This window comes from Echinops telfairi, unplaced genomic scaffold, assembly GCF_000313985.2.
Source record: "Echinops telfairi isolate 266 unplaced genomic scaffold, ASM31398v2 ScPeMD7_44;HRSCAF=162, whole genome shotgun sequence".
NCBI classification, from domain to species: domain Eukaryota; kingdom Metazoa; phylum Chordata; class Mammalia; order Afrosoricida; family Tenrecidae; genus Echinops; species Echinops telfairi.
In genome coordinates, this window is record NW_022103942.1 from 7353493 (window position 1) to 7373785 (window position 20293).

The 20293-nt window shown below is 36.7% G+C and overlaps 1 protein-coding gene and 1 pseudogene across 2 annotated transcripts in view; one reads left to right on the forward strand and one right to left on the reverse strand.

Moving 5' to 3' along the window:
* DIAPH2 (diaphanous related formin 2) overlaps positions 1 to 20293 on the reverse strand; it is a 982643-nt gene that overhangs the window by 392335 nt on the left and 570015 nt on the right. For both annotated transcript variants that reach the window (XM_045290573.1, XM_045290572.1), the window contains one exon: positions 7408 to 7532. In XM_045290573.1, coding sequence (XP_045146508.1) covers positions 7408 to 7532 — 125 coding nt within the window. The remainder of the gene's footprint in view (positions 1 to 7407; positions 7533 to 20293) is intronic.
* LOC105979409 lies at positions 991 to 3849 on the forward strand (annotated as a pseudogene).

The window sequence follows — 20293 nt, forward strand, 5'->3', positions numbered from 1 at the left end:
TGACAATAAAAAGGGGGAGGGATGGAAGCATTTTTAAAGAATTGGTCTGTGAAGTATGCTAAGTATGAATCTAGGAACGCTCAACGCTGCTAAAGGTGAAATGGAACGCATGAAGATAAATGTCCTGGGTCTCAGTGAGCTAAAATGGACGAGCACTGACCATTTTGAATGAGACATGCATATGGTCTAGTCTACTAGGTCAGAATGACAAAATTGAAGTAGAATGACATTGCATTAATTGTCAAAAACAAAACAACCCTTCCCCGACACACATATCACCTAATCCAAAATAATTATTTTTGTTTTTTTTATAAATATCATTTGAAGATTTCTCTTGAAGTATAAAATTGACAGTAATAGAATAATATTAATAAGCCTAGAAAGAAGGCCAGCTAATAAACTATTATTCAAATTGATGCTACACATGAAGAAACTGAAGGTTTTTTACTAGTATCTGTAGTCTGAAATTGATCAAGTATGCGATCAAGATAAATCTATAATTACTGGTGATGGGCACTCAAAAATTAGAAATAAAGGATTGGTAACTGGAATAGTGTTGTCTTGGTGATAGAAATAACAATAGAGATCATATTATAGTATTTTTCAAGACCAATGACTTATTCTACACCAATACCTTGTGATAACAATATAAACTGCAACTATAAAAAAGGTCCTCCCTGTAAGGAACACCAGAATCAAATTGACTACATCTGTGAAAAGAGACCATAGAGGAACTCACCATTATCAGTCAGAAAATAGCCTGGGACAGAATTTGGAGTAGACATATTCATGTCTACATACTCATATGGATATATTGAACCAGAAATAAAGGATGGCCTTGAGCATTATCTCATATGAATTTAGACACCATTTTAAGAGTGCATTTGACTCATTGAACTCTAAGGACTGAAGACCTGATGAATTATGAGATGATATCAAAAACATGATGCAAACATTTCATTTAAAAGACAGGAAAGAGAAAAGAGAAAAATGGAGGTAAGATGAGACTTCACAATTTGTTCTTCAACTAGACGTTAACTAATGTTAATGGCAAAAATTAAGAAACAAAAGAGGTAAACAGATTTAAATGTCCAGTTCAAGAAGATAAAATAATATATAACAATAAAATGTCCAACTATGAGGAGTTAGGCAAACAAAAGGGAAGGTACATGTTCTGTATGTCTCAAGCTGAAATCATCAAAGAAAAATGTCAAGCCTCCAATTGCAATGTTGAAGGATTCTTTAGTAAAATATTGCAAACTAAACAGGGAGGGCAAAGGAAGAATGGGTAGGAAAGAGGGAACCGATTACATGGAACTGTGTGTGATCTCCTCCCTGGGGGACAGACAACCGAAAAGTGGATGAAGGGAGACGTCGGACGGGGCAAGATATGACAAAATACCCATTTATAAACTATCAAGGGCTCATGTGGGAGGGGGGAGCGGGGAGGGAGGGGAAAAATGAGGACCTAATGTCGGGGGTTTAAATGGAGAGAAAATGTTTTGAGAAATGATGTACAAATACGCTTTACACAATTGATGTGTGTATGGATTGGGATAACAGTTGTATGAGCCCCTAATAAAATGTTAAAAAAAATAAATAATAAATAAATAAAATATTGCAAACTATAAGAAGCAATAAAATAATATGAAAAGAAAATATAGAATATTTGTTACAAAAAGATTTCGTTAACATTCAATCATTTCAAAACTGATGATATTGATGGGATAAAACAAATCTGTACTAAAGGTACTAGGAGAATAAAAGCTCCAGAAATTGAAGGATATCAATGGAGAAGCTTCAATAAATAAATGCAACAATGTAAGGGCCCATGAGTCTATAGAAAACATACATTACAATGACCATTTAAAAGAAAGGTGACCCAAGAGAATGCAGAAAGTATAAAACAATAATATCATTAATTATCACATTCAAGTAAAAGTTTTCTGAAGATACTTCAATCATACAATATAAAACTTCAGGAAATTCAAGCCATATTTAGAAGAGGACAATGAATGAGGGATATCATTCCTGATGTAAAACCAATCTTGGCTAAAAGCAGGTGATACTATGATACTAGAAATATGTTAACCAGTGTCATTAATTTTGACTATGCAAGGACATTCAACTGTGTGTATCATAACAAGTTATGCATAATATTGCAAAGAAGGGGAATTTTATAAAAATTATGTTCACATGGAACCCGAACATAAACTAAGAGGTTGATTCAGTATTGTTGAAAATTAGGAGAGTTGTGAGTCAGGGTTAAATCCTTTCACTACATATATTATTAATGCATGCTGAGCAAATAAGCTAAGAAAGTCCACTGTATGAAGAACATGGATTCAGGACTGGATGAAGTCCTCTGATATGTAGATGACACAAATAACAGAATAATTTATTTATAAATATCAAAGACTATAATATTCAGTATAGATTAAACTTGAACACCAAGAAAATAAAAATTTTAACAACTGGTTCAATAAGTAACATTATGATAATTGGAGAAGACATTGAAGTTGTCAGGCATTGCAATTTACTAGAATCTACAATCAATGCCCATAGAACCAGCAGTTCAGTAAAATCAAATGTGACATAGTTCACTGGGGAAATATGCTACAAAATTCTTCTTTTTAAAATGTTAAAAACCAAGATGTAGCTTTGAATATTAAGGTGTGCTTGATCAGGTCATCATAATTTCAATTGCCATATAGGCGTGTGAAAACTAGACAAAGAATAAGGAATACAGAAGAATTGGTACCTTTGATATATAGTGCTAGCATGAAACATTAATAATTAAATATCATGGACTACCAGAGAGAAAGCAAATCTGTCTTGGAAGAAGTACAGCCAGGATTCTCCTTAGGAGTGAGGATGGGGAGACTTTGTCTCATGTGTTTTAGACATGTTGTCAGGTATCTACAGTCACTGGAAAGGAACTTCATGCTTGGAAAAGTGGGGTCAATGGATAAAGAGGAAGACCCTCCATGAGACGGATCCACACAATGGCTGAAATAATGGCCTCAAATACAGTAACAATTGTAAGGATGGCTCAAGAGCCAGTAAGGTAGTGTTCTGTTGACCAAAGGGTCACCATGAATTGGAAATCACTGAAAGGCACTTAAAACACAGGACCAGGAGAAAGATGGTGGCATCTGTGGTAGCTTGCATGGGCCTGGGGGCCACAGGCCATCACCCCCGATTGGGAAAATGGAGAAGTCTCCACAGGGACCACTATCATGGCTGTGCAGTTTGACGGGGACGTGGTTCTGGGCGCCGACTCCAGAGCAACCACTGGGCCCCAAATCTCCAATCGAGTGACTGACAAGCTGACCCCAATTCATGATCGAATATTCTGCTGCCACTCGGGTTCAGCTGCTGATACCCAGGCTGTAGCTGATGCCGTCACCTACCAACTACGCTTCCACAGCATTGAGCTCAATGAACCTCCCACTGGTACACAATGCAGCCAGCCTCTTTAAGGAGATGTGTTACTGATACCGGGAAGACCTGATGGCAGGAATCATCATCGCAGGCTGGGACCCCCAAGAAGAAGGGCAGGTGTATTCAGTGCCCATGGGGGGTATGATGGTGCGGCAGTCCTTTGCCATTGGAGGCTCCGGGAGCTCCTATATCTATGGCTATGTCGATGCTACCTACAGGGAGGGCATGACCAAGGAGGAGTGTCTGCACTTTACTGCCAATGCTCTAGCTCTGGCCATGGAGCGGGATGGCTCCAGTGGAGGGGTGATCCACCTGGCAGCCATTGCAGAATCGGGGGTAGAGCGGCAGGTTCTCTTGGGAAACCAGGTCCCCAAATTCACCATTGCCACCTTACCACCCCCCTGAAGCCTGCAATTATGGGATATAAAAGACACCCCCCAGAACTTGACGTGGAATTCAGTAAAGTTTGACAAAATGGAAAAAAATACACACACACAGGATCAACGTCATTGATAGGAAAGCAACAACAACATTCTACTCTTGAGGTGCTTTTCTGTATGTGGTTTTAAAATTTTCATTTTGGACCACTTTGAGAAGGGTAGAAGGAGCCCTGGTATTGTAGAGAGTACACATTGTGCTGAGATCCACATTGTAGGCAGTTTGAAACCACCAACAGTTCCCTGGGAGAAAGATTGGGCTTTCTTCTCCAGTAAACGGTTACAGGGGGTAAAACCCACTGGGGTCGCTATGAGGCAGCATCAACTTGATGGTAGCGAGAGAGAAGTGTGGAACATCATCCTTCCCTGTATAAAGGTGATTTTATTGGTACTTGTAGTTGATTAAATGTTTCTCCATCTATTTTAAATATTCTCTTAATAAAGGATAATGGAATAAAAATTTAACATAATTTCAATACAGTGGAGACCCCAAAATCTGTTTTGAATTGCCTGGAAAGGAAAATGTGCTTTGTCAGTAACTTGATTTCTAACCATTTCCAATGACTTTCCCTGTAAATATGAGGAAATCCCAGGTGTTGCTAGTTGACAGGGTGTTAATATCATTAACATTCTGTCAGCACTCTTGTCAATGTGTTAATGGTGCCCCTGCTGCTCAGTCATTCCCTGTCCTCCACTTGGTGAAATGATTTAGCCAGCAGTCAATCAAAGAGCTAAGCTGGTTTCCAGCAACAGACAGCCCTGCCATTGACAAAATCTATGTGAGTAAATTTGGCAAGAAATTTGTCAACAGGATGGAAGCAGTAAGGTCAACATTGTAGTTAATGTGATTTTTAGACAGTTTAAGATGTGAAGAATGGGCTACAACGCATATTTTAAAACCCGAGAAGCCTTCTTTTCAGAATACATTACTTTTAGAAATAGTAAAGAGCCTTAAAGTAAAGTGACATTTTGATTTAAGACAAACAAACAACTCTTATGCTGCCACAACACTGGTCAAGATGAAGAAAACCAGAATTAGGAACCCTCAAGCCAAAGAGAATATGCTTCAAGGTTTGCGACAGCAGTCCATTTTCTGTGCTCCTACCAGTTCTCTCATACAGGAGATCTTAGTAAAACTTGTACCCGCATGGCTTGTGAACTAAATTCCAAACCAAAGTGAACTGAATTCCAAATACAGAAGCAGACTACATAACTTCAAGTAATCTTAAAAGATAGAAATGCATGGCCTCTAAAAATGTGTGGATTCACATTGTGTCTACGGTTAGTGATTTTATAAGTTTAGTAGTAATCCTGACAGAGTTTTAGCTCAATACTATGTCACAGGTAAAGTGGTGTGAATTTTATCATCGGATATGGGAAATGATCCTCATTTAATGATTGGAAGACCTTTGAAGAAGCTGAAGTATACAAAATCAAGTAGCCCTTGACACAATAAACATTCAATGAATGGGAGGGGCAGTGAAATTGTTTTAGTAATTACTATAAACTAGCTTTGATTCATGGTATGAAACTTCTAATACCACTGTTACGATGAACATATTAGCACAAATAATACTAATAATTTTCTTTTGAAAAAAGAGATAACCAATGATTTTCCCACATGATTAGATATTTGAATACAGTGCTTTGCAAAATAATAACCAACAAAACAAACCCACTGTCATTGAACATTGAATCGATTCCAATTCATGGCAACCTTACAGAGCAGGGGAAGGATTGCCCCTACGGGTTTCTGAGACTGTAACCATTTTACTTCATTAAATTGTAGTTTTTAGCCACTCAAATCAATTCTAACTTTGTCAATGAAATAATTGTAGTATATTTATTTTATTTATTTAAATTATGATATGCAAAGTCAGAGGCCCATACATTTTAATATAGTTTTCAATCACCTTGTGGACAAATAGTCACACTTTAGTGCCACTTAAATGAAGAATAACCATTCGTCTGTAACATACAGATACAGAAGGCTGTGGATTTTCATTTTAAATTTCCTTAATTACCTGCATATAGAGAGAAATAAAATAGGAGTCCATGCCAAGTTCATGAGGGTTTGAAATTACTTTTCTTTTCTAAATGAACAACAAAGCCTCTTCAATGTTGTAAGCTTTTGTGTGGCTAAATGCCAGCTTGAGAAGAAAATGTTTACAAGAACAAGAGGCTCCAGAATGAAATTCAAATGTAGGAAGAAAGAACCTAAATCAAAAGGTGAAAAATGTAGGTGACGGTTCTAGCTCCAGGAAAAAAAAAATCCAATCACCAATGAAATGAAACCTTCACATTGAGTATCCCAATGTGGGCAGTTATGCCACCCAAGGTTATTTGTTTGAGGATTGCCTGCCTCCAATAACCCTCAGATTTGAGTTTCCAATAATTCCTGTTTATGAAAGTATTCAGCAACACTAAGTGAACACAGGAAACACAGCGCTATTTCATGAGCCAAAACACCGAGGGGGGGTGTTACATTTTACATAAATCTAAATGGCTCTTCTCAATTAATTTCAGTTCAGTAGCATCGCTTCCAAATTTGACTAGAAAGAAAGCATATCACGGAAAGAGAAGGCAACAGTTTAACCTTGAAACAAGACGACAGCGATCAAGTTGAAGGAATTTACTGATTATCAGATAAAGAATTTACAGTATTTATTCCCTCTAGAGATATAAAATAGAGAATCAATCTGCAGTTCAAGATATTTATTTAAACCCAGAGGACGCCAGTATGGCTTTAGCTTTTGAAAAGCAAAATAGAAAAGAAGTCATCTGTGATGTAGCTTTTATCTTTAGAAAACAGATTCAACATTTAAAAAATTTAGCTGAATGACATTTCTCATATTTTGTTTCATTTCATTCTGTAATTTTTATGAACATAGTTTATATAAGAGAGGTTTCAATGGCAATTATTTAGCAAGAAATGCTTTTAATGTTAAACAGATTTTCACTTCAATTTAGTTAAATATATCCTATACTGGTCAATTCATTTATCCATCCAGTCATGCATTCGTTTACCCTTCACAATCCTTTCTGCCTCCTGATATTAGTCATCCCTCAATTACCCTTGAGGATGTATGTGTGCCCTCAGAAAATGCAGGCAGACACAAAAAGGAAACTAATTCTGATTTTTTTAAAAGACAAAACAACAAATCCAACCATCTTCAGTTGATCATTTCCTTTTAGCATTTTGATACTTAAGAAGATTCTTCTCTATCTTTTAGGTATGATCAAAGTCATAAGACTTACCTTGCATGTCTTGTTGGCCTGCAAATAAAATTCTATTTTGAGAAAAGGATTTTTATCCTAATTAGTGCTTCTTTTCCTACTTTACCTAGTTCAAGGGCATCATGAAATAAAATGGATACTCCTAATATAAAATGGCACATGCACATAAGTTCATCCACCTGGTATCAATAGACTATTAAATCCAAAACTAAACAGCCAGTTAGTAAAGAAGTACAGTGATAAATACAAACCAACAAATATGCAGATTGCCAAACTAAGTAAAGGATATTGTCATCTTTTCCACAAACTGATCATGTAGATTTTCTGACTTGGGGAATTGCTTGATGTCACGCTCCAGATGAATGATTTGTTGTTCCATTGAGTAAAGGTTGCTCTTGAGAATCTGAGCTGAAACTAAAGAACAATGCACAACGCATTAAGTACATTTCATCAAATCTTCCAAAAACAACTAAATGAAAACACTATTATGTAGAGTTAAAAATTTTTTTTTCTTCTTCTTTAATCTGTAGAAGAGTTCCGTGAAGTCAACTCACATTTTTCTAAATTACTGCTGATAAAAATTCCACTTTCTCTCAAATAAGTGGAAATGTGTAATATAATACACCAAATCATCGTGTTTAATATGAAAATGTCAACAGTTTAGTGTGCCGTTAGTTCAAATGAATTCATTTCTATTTAAATTTATTGATGGAAATTCTAATATTTCATTCTTAAAAATCTAATTTGAAGATTAAAGAGAAACCAAGGTTCAAAGGGATCTTATCTTATTAATGCATGTTCTTGGCTATTATAAATGATTTAAAGTTAAATTATAGAAAAAGATCAAATATTTTTCTTTTGCAGAAATAGGCTGAATTTTTTTTATCGAGTGCTATCTATGGTAAAAATTCCAGTCTTCAATGCATTTCATACACATAGTGATGTGAAAAAGAGCTGTTGATACACAAAAAGAATTGAGAGTAAACTCCAGTGAACACCTATGTACCTATACACCCACAACATTTCAGAACACCTTTAAACACTAGCATTACTTGCTTTAATCACCCCTGTGTCTGTGCATTTCATTTTTTCTTCTCATTGACAACTAATAATTTTAAGTATTGTATTCCATATGCTACTTAATAGATGTAAACGTTCCCCTTCTCTCCTGATGCCTTATTTATAGAGGTACTATTTTTCACCTGTAACTATTTTGTGGATGCTTTAGTATCGCATGCCTGACAATCAGGTGTAAAGGCAGTTATAGAAAATTCACAGATTTTAGGGGAGCAGTTTTTCTTGTGGAAGAATGTCAATGTAGGTGAAAACAAGTGTTGCAATTCAACAGGTAGCCTATGACATTGTTGTTGTTGTTTTTATTTTAATTCAGGCATTTCAATATCTATGAAAAAGAAATAGATCAATTCTCTCTCTCTCTCTCTCTCTCTCTCTCACTCTCTTTGCCTTAAGTAAATTTTCTCTCTTTCAAAGAAATATCAGTACTACAATGAAAGAGCTAAGACACAGACAACATTAACCCTCTGGCAAAAATTCAGCCAAATTATTCTGATACAAATTCCTCACACTGACATGCATACTTTAATAACGCAGTGAGGAGAAATTGCCTAAAACGCACATGGAAGTTCAAGAGACGGAAAATCAAATACTAATGGGAAAGACACATTTCCCGCTCATAAATCTGTCAGTTCAAATACCTTTGTCTAATTTAGTCCCATTTGTTTAGATCTGACAAGCTTGGAAACCATTCTTTAAAAGAGGAGTCTAAGACAGTTTGTCTTGCTAAAGTTTTCCTAATGGCTTGGCAATTATTACTTGCTTTATTTAAAGGATGAGTTTGCTTTGGAGGGAAGCAGTCTCATTGACTTGAAGCTGAATTCTTTAACTTGGGTTTTTCCTTCATATTTTTGCTAATATTTCTAAAAGTTTTTCTTTTCTCATTTCCTTGATTAAAAAAAAAAAGAATGACAAAACAAAATTGGCTAGTTGTGTATGCCATGTATGCCATGCTCCGCACGCAGGCAGGGAAATGATCAAAGTAAAGTGATGACCTCTCAGGAAACTGTAAATATACAGTCGTATCCCTTGTACTTGGAAGGCCATGCTCTGGAATTTTTGGTTTTAATCATTCATTGGCATATACACCAAATTCCCTAGTGTCAAGTTAATGCTGAATCATAGCAACCTTAGAAGACAGGGTAGAACTGCCCCAGTGGATTTCCATGACTGCACCTCTTCATGGGAGTAGAAAGACTCATCCTTTTTCAAAGGAGCAGTTGGTGGTTTCAAACTACTGACCTTGTGATTAGCATAACTCATTATGCTATAGCATTCTTCTACTAAACCAAAAGTTCCCATTTTGAATTTACCAGCCTGTCTTCGAAAGAAAAGCCCTGGCAATCTCCTTTCTGTAAAGATTTTCAGAGGAGCTCTGGTTGTGTGGTGGTTACAGCTTGAGCTGCAATCCTTATGGTCAGCAGTTTGAAGCCACCAGCCGTTCTGGGGGACAAAGACTACTGGGCTTTTTATCCAGTAAACAGTTCAATTCTTGGAAACCCACAGGGAGTTGCTATGTGTTGGCACTGACTTGAGAGAAGTGAGTTTGGTTTGGGTAGCATTGATTCAGACTCAGCAATGTGGAAAGTATACCGAATAAATTACCCTGTAGGGTTTCCAAGGCTGTAAGTCATTAAAGGAACATTAGCTAACCTAGTGGATGGTGGATGCCGCATCATTAGCTAACCCAGTGGATGATGGATTTGACCCACCAACATTTCAGTTAGCAGCCTACCACTTAAGCACTGCACTACAAGGACCCTTTCCCTTGTATACATTCCAAGCTTCAAGCTCCAAACTCATTGCCAATAAGTCAATTCCTGCTCATAGCAAACCTATACAGCCTATAGAAAACCTCAAGGTTAAGTTCTGCTCAGCTGCAGGGTTCCTATTATTTGGGATGGAATTTCAGCATGGCAGAATGTGGTGGTGGTGGTGGTGGTGGTAAAGTACGAATGAATGGAGGCAGCAGAACAACTGATATCATGTCTCTTCCCACTCACGATGACCCTACAGGGCAGAGTCCAACTGTCCCATTGAGTTTTGGAGCCTGTATATGTGTAGAGTAGCAGACAATCTCATCTTTTTTCCACAGTAAAGCTGGTGGGTTCCCACCACTGCCCTTACAGTTAGCAAACAAAGTCGAACCCCACCACACCATCTGGGCTCTAAATTTAGCCATTCATATAATTTATTATGAAGTAGTTATTTCGCCATTTTAAGCCATGATTCCCTCTTTTGCAAAATGAAGATGATACTTTCATGAAGAGGTATCCATTCCAATTAAATGACTCAACAAATAGAAGGTATCTTCATTGTACCAGGTATATTACAGATAATCTATAAACACTAGCTTCAAATTTCATTATCCTTTCTCTACACCCTGCCTTCTAGCACGCAAATCCCTACTATGTATGTGCTACTGGTAATTAAGTAACGCATTAGATATAATCTGAGCACTATAAATCCAGACATTCCTTATCCAAGACCTTCGCTAAGGTCTGATTTAATTTAATCTTCATCTTCTTTCTAATCAAGGAACTACATCTTTTCTCTTTGTTTTACAAGTTACACAAACTTTAGGTGTGGGTATAATGAACAATTATACTAATAGTGAAAGGCTATTTATAAAAGATATTAGCAAATCCCAACTATAAAGAGTACTTCTGAAAATTAAAGCACAAGATATGTATTTTTAGAGACAATTAAAAGTTCGGCTCTCTACACTTGTCTAAAATACAAGGAACAAAAAAAAATCATAAAAATTAGGGTGTGGCTATCTGCCTGCTTTTGGGCCTTTGGTACTTTTACTTCAGCCTTAAGTTGGAAATAAATATTGTGAATATAACTAATTAGGGTCTAGTACCCCTTATTTCTAATTGAGGTGTGTGTGTGTGTGTGTGTGTGTGTGTGTAAGAGAGAGAGGATTGAGAGCTTGATTTTTATACAGGGTTTGTGGGGAAACAGGAGATACCTGGAGTTATGACAACATTTTTAATAACAGAGTGGGTTAGAAATGCTTATCTCCTGCATAGCCTCAGCTTCAGGGTATATTTTGAGTGTGTCATATTTGTTTGGTAATATAAATTACGGAGTCTTTAATGGCAGTGCAAACATTTTCTAGCTGAGAAAATGCCCACCACAGGCATTTTCAATGACGGATTAGTCGGTCTACTGGCACTTTAATTTTTTCTCTCTTTTCATTTTTTTACCTCTGCGTGTAAATTAATAAATCTGAATTATAATCTTAAAAATTAAATTATAGCGATTGGGTTCTTATGGTTTTCTTCCTTGTTCTTCATAAATAATCTGTTTAGCTCAGTATACTCTCATCAGTTATATGTGAGAGAAACTTTCCCCGACAAATCTTATTTATCTACTTCCTTATGTTGAAAAATATACATATACTTTTACCCTGACTTCAAGCAAAAACACAAAAGTGGTCTGATCTATATTCACACATTTTAATAGGCAGACTGGCTCAAATTCACAATGAAAATAAATCAACTTAGAGAAGACATATTTGAGTTAATATTTTGAATATAAATACTGTTCACTGACAAAGTACATAAGAGAACTAATACTATTTAAGGGGGAGCACTACTCAGGTGACATTCTCTAGGACTCCTTCAAGATATGCAATTTTATTAAAATAAAATAGCTTTTACCAGGAACCTAAAGATTTTTCTCTGAATAAAATTTTTCTATTAATTTTCACCACTGATGAAGCAACAAAGCACTTCTTACTACTTTAAATTACGAAAGATGAGACAAAAATTTATGGTTCTAAGTCTATATGTGGACAAGCCCAAACATAATTATAAGCAAACTGGAATTTTCCTTAAGTGAATCTATTCAGTTAAAGAATATCAGCTGAGTGGCACAGACAGAAAAGAGAAAAGGAAAATTACAAGAAGCCTACATAATAGGTATAGTTGTATTCTTTCTCACATGCATTTATAAGTTAACAGTTTCATTTTAAATGAATGCTGTATGTGGAAATAAAGCAAATATGTTTACACAAGAGGAAAAGCTCATCAATGCAGGCTTCTTGGGCCTTTAATGGAAACAAATAGTAAAAGGCATCCAAGTAAGAAATTCCTACAATGAAAAAAAAAAAGCCCAATTCTCAGGAGAAAGCCTTGCTATGAATTCACATGAACCAAGAGCACAATTTAACTCTAATTGTTATGACATATAAGGGCCTTTACAATGGATTCGAACAGAAACACAATTTTGAGGATGCCACAGGACCAGGCAATGTTTCATTCAGCCACACTTAGATAGGGTCCCTATGAGTTGGAAGCGACTAGACATTACCTAACAACCACCACCACACCAAGAGTTTGAAAGCATTATCACCTGCTCTTGTATCACGTGTACCACATGTACTCAATAGGGCTGAACTGCTGCTGATATCACATGTATATTATGCATGTTTCTGCAAAAATATCACTTACAAGGAAACAAAAGGTGTCGCTAAGTATTTTTCAATGTCTATGTTCATAAATTGTCACAATTTCTCAGACTGAAAAGCTCGTTTTCAAACATTTCTCTAAGATATGAAGATTCTTTTAAAAAAATGAAGTTAACTTACTACTAACATTTGGAAGGTATGACTAAAGGATAACTAGGGTCGAGAAAGAACAAGGGACAGTTTGAAGCCCTCCAAATACTGATTGGCAGTAACGAAATCATCTGTAGCTTGACTAGGGAACCAACCTCAGTGGACAGTCCCACTTCCCAAAGAATGGCAATTCTTTCACCTGCAGTCTCTCTAGTAACTGTTATTCTGCCTGCAGCTAAATGATGAGTGGATTTTTAAATCAAAGGCAAATCCCCACCCCCACCACCCCCAAACCACAACCCTACAATTTCTTAGTCTTGTTAACATTCTTAGCTCAAGGTCAGAATTGGGAAGTACATATGCAAGTTGAAGTTTCTATAAAGTAATGCTGGATATAGCAGTTTTGGAATACTGTATTCTCAACACAATACTTTGTTCTTATCACTTTTAAAGTTCATTTGTTTTCCTGGTAATAAAAGAGCCACTACACCTTCACACCTCAAACTTGAATAAATTTAACAGGTCAAGTCAAGTCTTTACTTAGTTGAGATAAGGACACACTGAATTGGCATGCCCTGGAGATTTTTTTGCAAATGGCTGGAATGGCATTCTTCTCAATGAACAAAGTTTGTCAGACCATCAGACCATCTGGATGCTGACAAATCCTTTGGGACAATTCTAAACTAATGCTTTCACTTGTCAAATCTATATAAATGCATTATTTTTTCACCTTGGAATCAGAATGATAGTGGTAAAAAGAAACCTTGTCCAAGGAGGCTACTGAATGTTACAATAGAGGTGTTGAAAAAAAGACTATGAAAAAGGAAAACCTAAAAAAGTTACAAGTTTGTTGACTAAGACAACAAACAACAATAGTCCTAGTTTAAGAAATCTGAAAATACGAGCTGATAAAATGTACAATTTTGAGCATATGGTTATATGAGCATGTGCAGTTATTTTTGAATAATAATAATACAATACATGCAATATTTTTAGACAAATAATGTACCTTGTTATATGGGTGTTTGTTTGTTTTTAGTAAACCATGCAACTCCTTGCAAACTGGTATCCTGGGCACTCTATATGCATTTATAATGTGTGTGCATGTAATCTATGTGAGTGAGTTCCATATAAAAATCTATGGTATATTGAGAGAAACAATCAAATATAAAAAAGGAAATCTGTGACCATCAAGTCATACAAGACTCATAGTGATCCTACAGAGGTCATAGTAGAATCGTCCTATAGGAGGCATGCAGGCAAATGTTTCCTAAAGGAACAGTTGGTGGATTAGGACGAACAAGTTTATGGTAAGCAGTGAATGCTTAACGGCTGCACCACAAGGAGTCTTGGAAAACAATCCTTAGACAACTTATATACCATTCTGGGGCTTGGCAAACTGTGGATCATGAGACATTTGTGCCCTTTTGTACATACATGTGGCTCTGAAGTAAAACTGAAAAATTGTAAAGGATATTATTCAGATAATGGTGATTTCATTTGTTTTTAAAATTGTATTCTTGGCTCTCAAATATTTTTAAATTGTTGTGAGGGACAGGCTTGGCTCTTCCATCTGAAGAGTTTGCTGATCCCTGTTTTTATACCACCAACGTTTTGCTAAACTGAATGTAATAAACGAGCTCTCTAACTTTGGCACCAAAGAACTATCCTTTTTTTTAAAATCAACACTCACTAATGCTTTTATCTAGGCTAACAATGGTTACTTTACTGACATTCCTTTACTTCCATTATGTTATATTCTTACTAAGCTGTAAAAGTCCGATGATGTGATAAGCCATTTGAAAAGAAGCCATTCACATATGCCATTTGATAAAGAGTAAATGCATGTAGAAAGCCTCTTCACAAAGCTATGTTGCTAAATTATAAGAACATTATTCTTTGAGAGTGTATTTTTTGTGGTTGTGAACATTTTTCAATGAATTATATTCTTGAACTCCAGGAAAATTAATTTAGCTATATAATTTGGTATAGTTATTCCTGCATATGATAGTGTTGCCCAAAAATAGTACATGAAGTCTTCAGATATGTACATACACAAAGCAATATATTTTCACACAAACTGAATGCAGGTTGCCAAGGGGTCACTGTTAGTATTAGGATCATAATTATGGAGTTATTATAGTTCACCATTTCACATCAGAGTTGTCCACATAATCCTTCTGATCCACAATAGGGTTATAGGTATAATAAATGAGGGGTGCATTAAAGGTATATTAGACTTAGGGCTCCATTTTGCTAATTGATTAAGGGAATGGGGCTAGGGATAGAATTACTACATGCTCACAACGAAGGGATTGGGAATGCAAACTAATACAACCATTTGAATGACTTTCCAAGTTCCTCACCACTGAAATCAATCTATGAATTCAGCAGGGTTTAATTTGTTATCTGGGTATTATTATTGCATAAATCTTTGATTCCTAAAGTATAATTCTTCTGGCTTATAATAAACTATGAACAACATTTAGAACAGCTGTTCTCAACCTATGGGCCACAACCCCTTTGGGGGTCAAACGACCCTTTCATAGGGGTCGTCCGATTCATAACAGTAGCAAAATTAGAGTTATGAAGTAGCAATGAAAATAATGTTATGTTTGTGGGGGGGTCACCACAATATGAGGAACTGTATTAAAGGGTTGCAGCGTTAGGAAGGTTAAGAACCACTGATTTAGAAGAATAGGAATTTCAAAACACTGAGCTGTGGTCAGGCAGAACCTGTACATGAATCAAGAAAGTCATTTGACCTGAAAAGAGAAATACTAAGTAGTTTAAAATCAGCATGTGGGCAGCAGAGTCTTATCAGTTCACCATTCTTATTCAATCTATATGCAGAGCAAATGATCTGCAAAGCTGGCAAAAGAATGTGCCATCAGGATTGGAGGATAGCATATTAACAACCTTCCATGTACAGATGGCACAGCCCTGCTTGCCTAAAGGGAGGAGGATTTGATGCACTTGCTATAAAAAAAATCAAAGATTTGTCTTCATATGGACTCCAACTCAATGCAAACAACAACAAATCTTCACAACTGGATTAAGGGACAACATCCTGATACACAGAGAAAAGACTAAAGTGGTCAAGGATTTCATTTTGCTTAGCTCTACAATGTTCTTGGAAGAAGCAGTCAAAAATCAAAGGATGAAATACAATGGGTAAACGTGCTGCACAAGACCGCTGTGAAGTGTTGTGGAGCAAGAATGGCACATTGGAGACTAAGGTGCAACTAACCCAACCACAATGTTTTCAATCACCTGATATGCATGTAGAATTTGCAAAAGAAATAAAGAAGACTGGCAAAGCACTGATGCATTTGAATTGTGGAATTAGGGAAACATATTGAAATAGATGAGCAAACAAATCTCTTAGACGATTAACCAGAATGCTCTTTAGAAGAAAAGATGATGAAAGTTTGTCTCACATATTTGGACATGTGATCAAGAGAGAACTATACCTGGAAAAGGGTATCATGTTTGATAAAGTAAAGGGTCAGTGAATGAGAAGAAAACCCTCAAGGAAATGCAATAACAAAGTGCCTGCAACAATGGGCTCAAACCTAACAATGACTGTAAGGATGACACAGGACTGGATAACGTTTGGCTCTCTAGTGCACAGAGACTCTATGAGTTAAAATCAATTGATGGCACCTAAGAAAACCACAACACAGTAATTTTACTTACTAACCAAATAAAATAGTGAAAAAAGATTACATTTAAAAGATAAGCAGAACCTTCAACGCCATGATAAGGAGGTGAGGTTTCACTCTAAGTGCAGTGAAGTGGTTTATACAGGCGAGGTTATTAATATTGCACTTAAAAACAAAAGATAATAGTGACTATCACATTGGAGTTAATGGAGGGAGTTAAAAAAGGAAATGGGGAGACTAGTTTGGAAGATATTACTGTAGTTAAAACAGGAGATGATTTTGGTTTGGATTACAATGACTAAAGAGATGGAGCAAAGCAGATGTTTTCAGGATCTATATTAGACATAGCTCTAACTGGGCTTGAAGTGGAAGAAGGGTGAAAGGTAAAGAAGACATACAAAGTCCCTAAAGAGCCCCCCTCAATAGACTTCAGGCTAGGAGGGGCAGCTTCCAGAATTCCTCCAGGACCAGTGGGGAGATAGTCATAAAGGTCAGCAGTCAGACCTGGTATGTTGTTTTTTTTTTCTCAATCTTTTGGTTTCTTTTTTTGAGGGTCTATGTTATTGTTGGTTTGCCTACTTATATAAGATCATCATGGGAAGCTAGTTTGAGGAGAAAGCAACAGGGACGACAATCCCAGAGAGACTTTGGGAGAAGCAGAAGGTGGGGGAAAGGGAGCAGTGAACAAACAATGCCATAGACAGGGGAACAACTAGGGAATTAAAATTAAAAAAAAAACAAGGTGGATTTAGAGATCCTGGGTGATGGAGCAATCTAGCTGAGAGGAATTACAAAGAGGCGGAAGTAGAGCAAGAGTGATGGTGGGGCAGAAGGAAGGTTAAAAAAAAAACAGAGGAATTATCTAGGAAGCAAAGCTATGGATAGAGGTATAACCATAGGTATGTACATATGTTAATACATTAATTCATAAAAACAGAGGCAATACATATGGCAATAAAGTGAGGTAGTATATGGACGTTGGGCCTCTGCTCATACCCTCCCTCAATGCAAGAACACTTTGTTCTAACAAACTGGCATTCTGTGATGCTCACCCTCCCGGCACAATCACTGAAGACAAAATGGGTGCATAAGCAAATGTGGTGGGGAAAAAAAAAACAGATGGGACCCAGCTATCAAAAGAAAAGTGGGTGAAGGGAGACATCGGACAGGGCAATATATGACAAAATAACAATTTATAATCTATCAAGGGCTCATGAGGGAGGGGAGAGTGGGGAGGGAGGGGAAAAATGAGGACCTAATGTCGGGGGTGTAAGTGGAGAGAATGATGTTTTGAGAATGATGAGGGCAATGAATGTACAAATGCGCTTTACACAATTGATGTGTGTATGGATTGTGATAAGAGTTGTATGAGCCCCTAATAAAATGATTTAAAAAAAAATATATAGCATCTGGGATCTTAAAGGCTTGATGTTAAACAAATGGTCATCTGGCAGAGAAGCAACAAGCCCACTTGGAAGAAATACACCAGCCTGTGAGATCATGAAATGTCATCAGGACAGGGTAATAGGCATCAGAAGACCCATAACAAACAAACAAGCAAAATATTGTTGAGAATGAGGGAGGCCAGAGTAGAGATCCAAAGCCCATCTGTAGACAATGGGACATTCTCTCACAGAGGGGTCACAAGGAAGGGATGAGTCAACCTGAGCACAGTAAAGCACTGATGAAACAGACAATATTCCTCTAGTTCCTTAAGATTCCTCAGCCCCACCTTCCATGACCTCAGTGCTGCCTTTTACTGAAGGCTAGACCAGAGCATATACACAGGTATAGATAAGAGCTCAGGACACACGGAATCCAAGAACAGGAATGGGAATCGTGATATGAGAAGGGTAGGGGGAGAGGAGGGGAGGAAGGGTAAACTGATTATAATGATCAACACATAACCACACCCCCACCTCCATGGGGATGAACAACAGAAACCATGGAGAAAGGGAGACAGCAGTAGGTGTAAGATTTGAAAATAATAATTTATTATTTATTAAGGGGTCACAAGGGTGGTAGGGGAAGGAGAGAAAAAAGAGGAGCTGATCCCAAGGGCTCAATAGAAAGTACATGTCTAGAAAAGAACGATGGCAACATATGTACAAATATGCTCGATATAATTCATGTATGGATTGTTGTGAATTATAAGGGCACCCAGTAAAATGATCATTTAATTAAAAAAAATGCGTCCTGGCTGACTGGCAAGATCAACTGGCAAGTTTGTTAAAGCGAATTGTGTGGAAAGAGCCAGGGTCAGCTTTGAACCTACCAAGTTTATAATGTATGTACAAGTGACGATTTAAGGTGGCAGTTAGAAATATGGATCCAATGTTCCAAAGAGAAGATGAGGCTGAACACATAAAATAGAAAAGACATATAGTTCTTACTTCAGAACAGTAACATTCTTTCATTAAACTGTTATGAAATATTTTCACCTACAGTTAGTTTTCTGGCTGCATGAATCTAGGTAGCATTTCTGGCAACTCTGATTCATTCCAAGTGTACACATTTCTAGATGTTGGTTAAAGTAATTTCCTCAGGGATATTTTTCAATCCATTCCCGTGGATCCTCTATACTCTTGTATTTCTGTGAATTACTCTAAACTTGCACAGGTACCATGGATATTGCTACTAACACGCCCCCTCCCCAAAGTTCTGCAGTTGGACTTCTCTTGCAACAAATGTTGCCAATCCACAACCACATAACCAATTGCATTTAGAGGTAAGAAGAGTACAATAAATAAAAAATCTGCAGGCATAGTTAAGCATGTAGCCATGAATGTATCTGCCAAAAATTCCCCTAAAGAAGGAGAAATTTTAAAGATCCTATTTTTTTCATTCACAGTGCACATAATTAGCACATTAACACTAGTACAAAGGGGAAAAAGCTAAAGCTGGCTTAGCCAATTAAAGACAATGTACATTTTGCCATTCTTTGGCTCCTCTATCCTACCGGCTCCACTAATAGTTTGACAATAAGTATTGCTTCTTCCTAGCTATAGCACTACAATTGTATTACATACATTGCTGGCTTTCAGTATTAGTTGTTTTTCTTTGAACAATCATTGCAATTAATTGCTAAATTCGTATCAGTTAACTATTCTTCTAAGGCAAACAGTACATGCTTGCTTGTGTATTTTAATCAAAGAAGAACAATATAATGAACGACTATGGAATGTACTGAGTTGACAGGTGTGCTGCATACATCTTGCTTTTGTTCTCACGTCAGTAATTCTGTTGATATCCTAGGTATGATAAAATCATTCCAGACACTTTCCTCTTTAAATTTTGAAGAATCTATCTTCCCATGAAATATAAATTATATTCCAATAAAACTGTTGAGAAAAATAAAAGATCCATAGTCACCCTTCTTATTAGTCAAAAAGTTCTATTTGTTCTATTTGTAATCTCTAACCCTTTGTCTTCCAAAACAAAGGTTTAACACTTAAGGTGCTTTTATTCAAATTGTTTTACTAACTCTTGATGGTTTTTAAGGGGCTTTTAAGGGGCTAATAATGGATAGAAGACATAAAACACGGAACCCATCTAATAGAGCTTAACATTAAACTGGGATAATTAGAAATTAATTTTCACTATGTAAGTCTACCAATATCTCACCAAAATGTGTACCCTTTACTGTATCCCGATCCAATACTGTTGGCTGCCTATAGGTTTATTACTCAGATGTTAAAAGCTATGAACCATGGAAAGTCCATCCACTGGCGCTCAACTAAATGTCAGGCTGCTGACAGTGTGGGTGTGAGGGGGGTGGAATTTCTTACTGGATATCATAGATGCTCTTCCATGAGCATTTATTCAAGTAGCCTAAACTTGCCAAACAATATAAAACGTGCTTTGACATT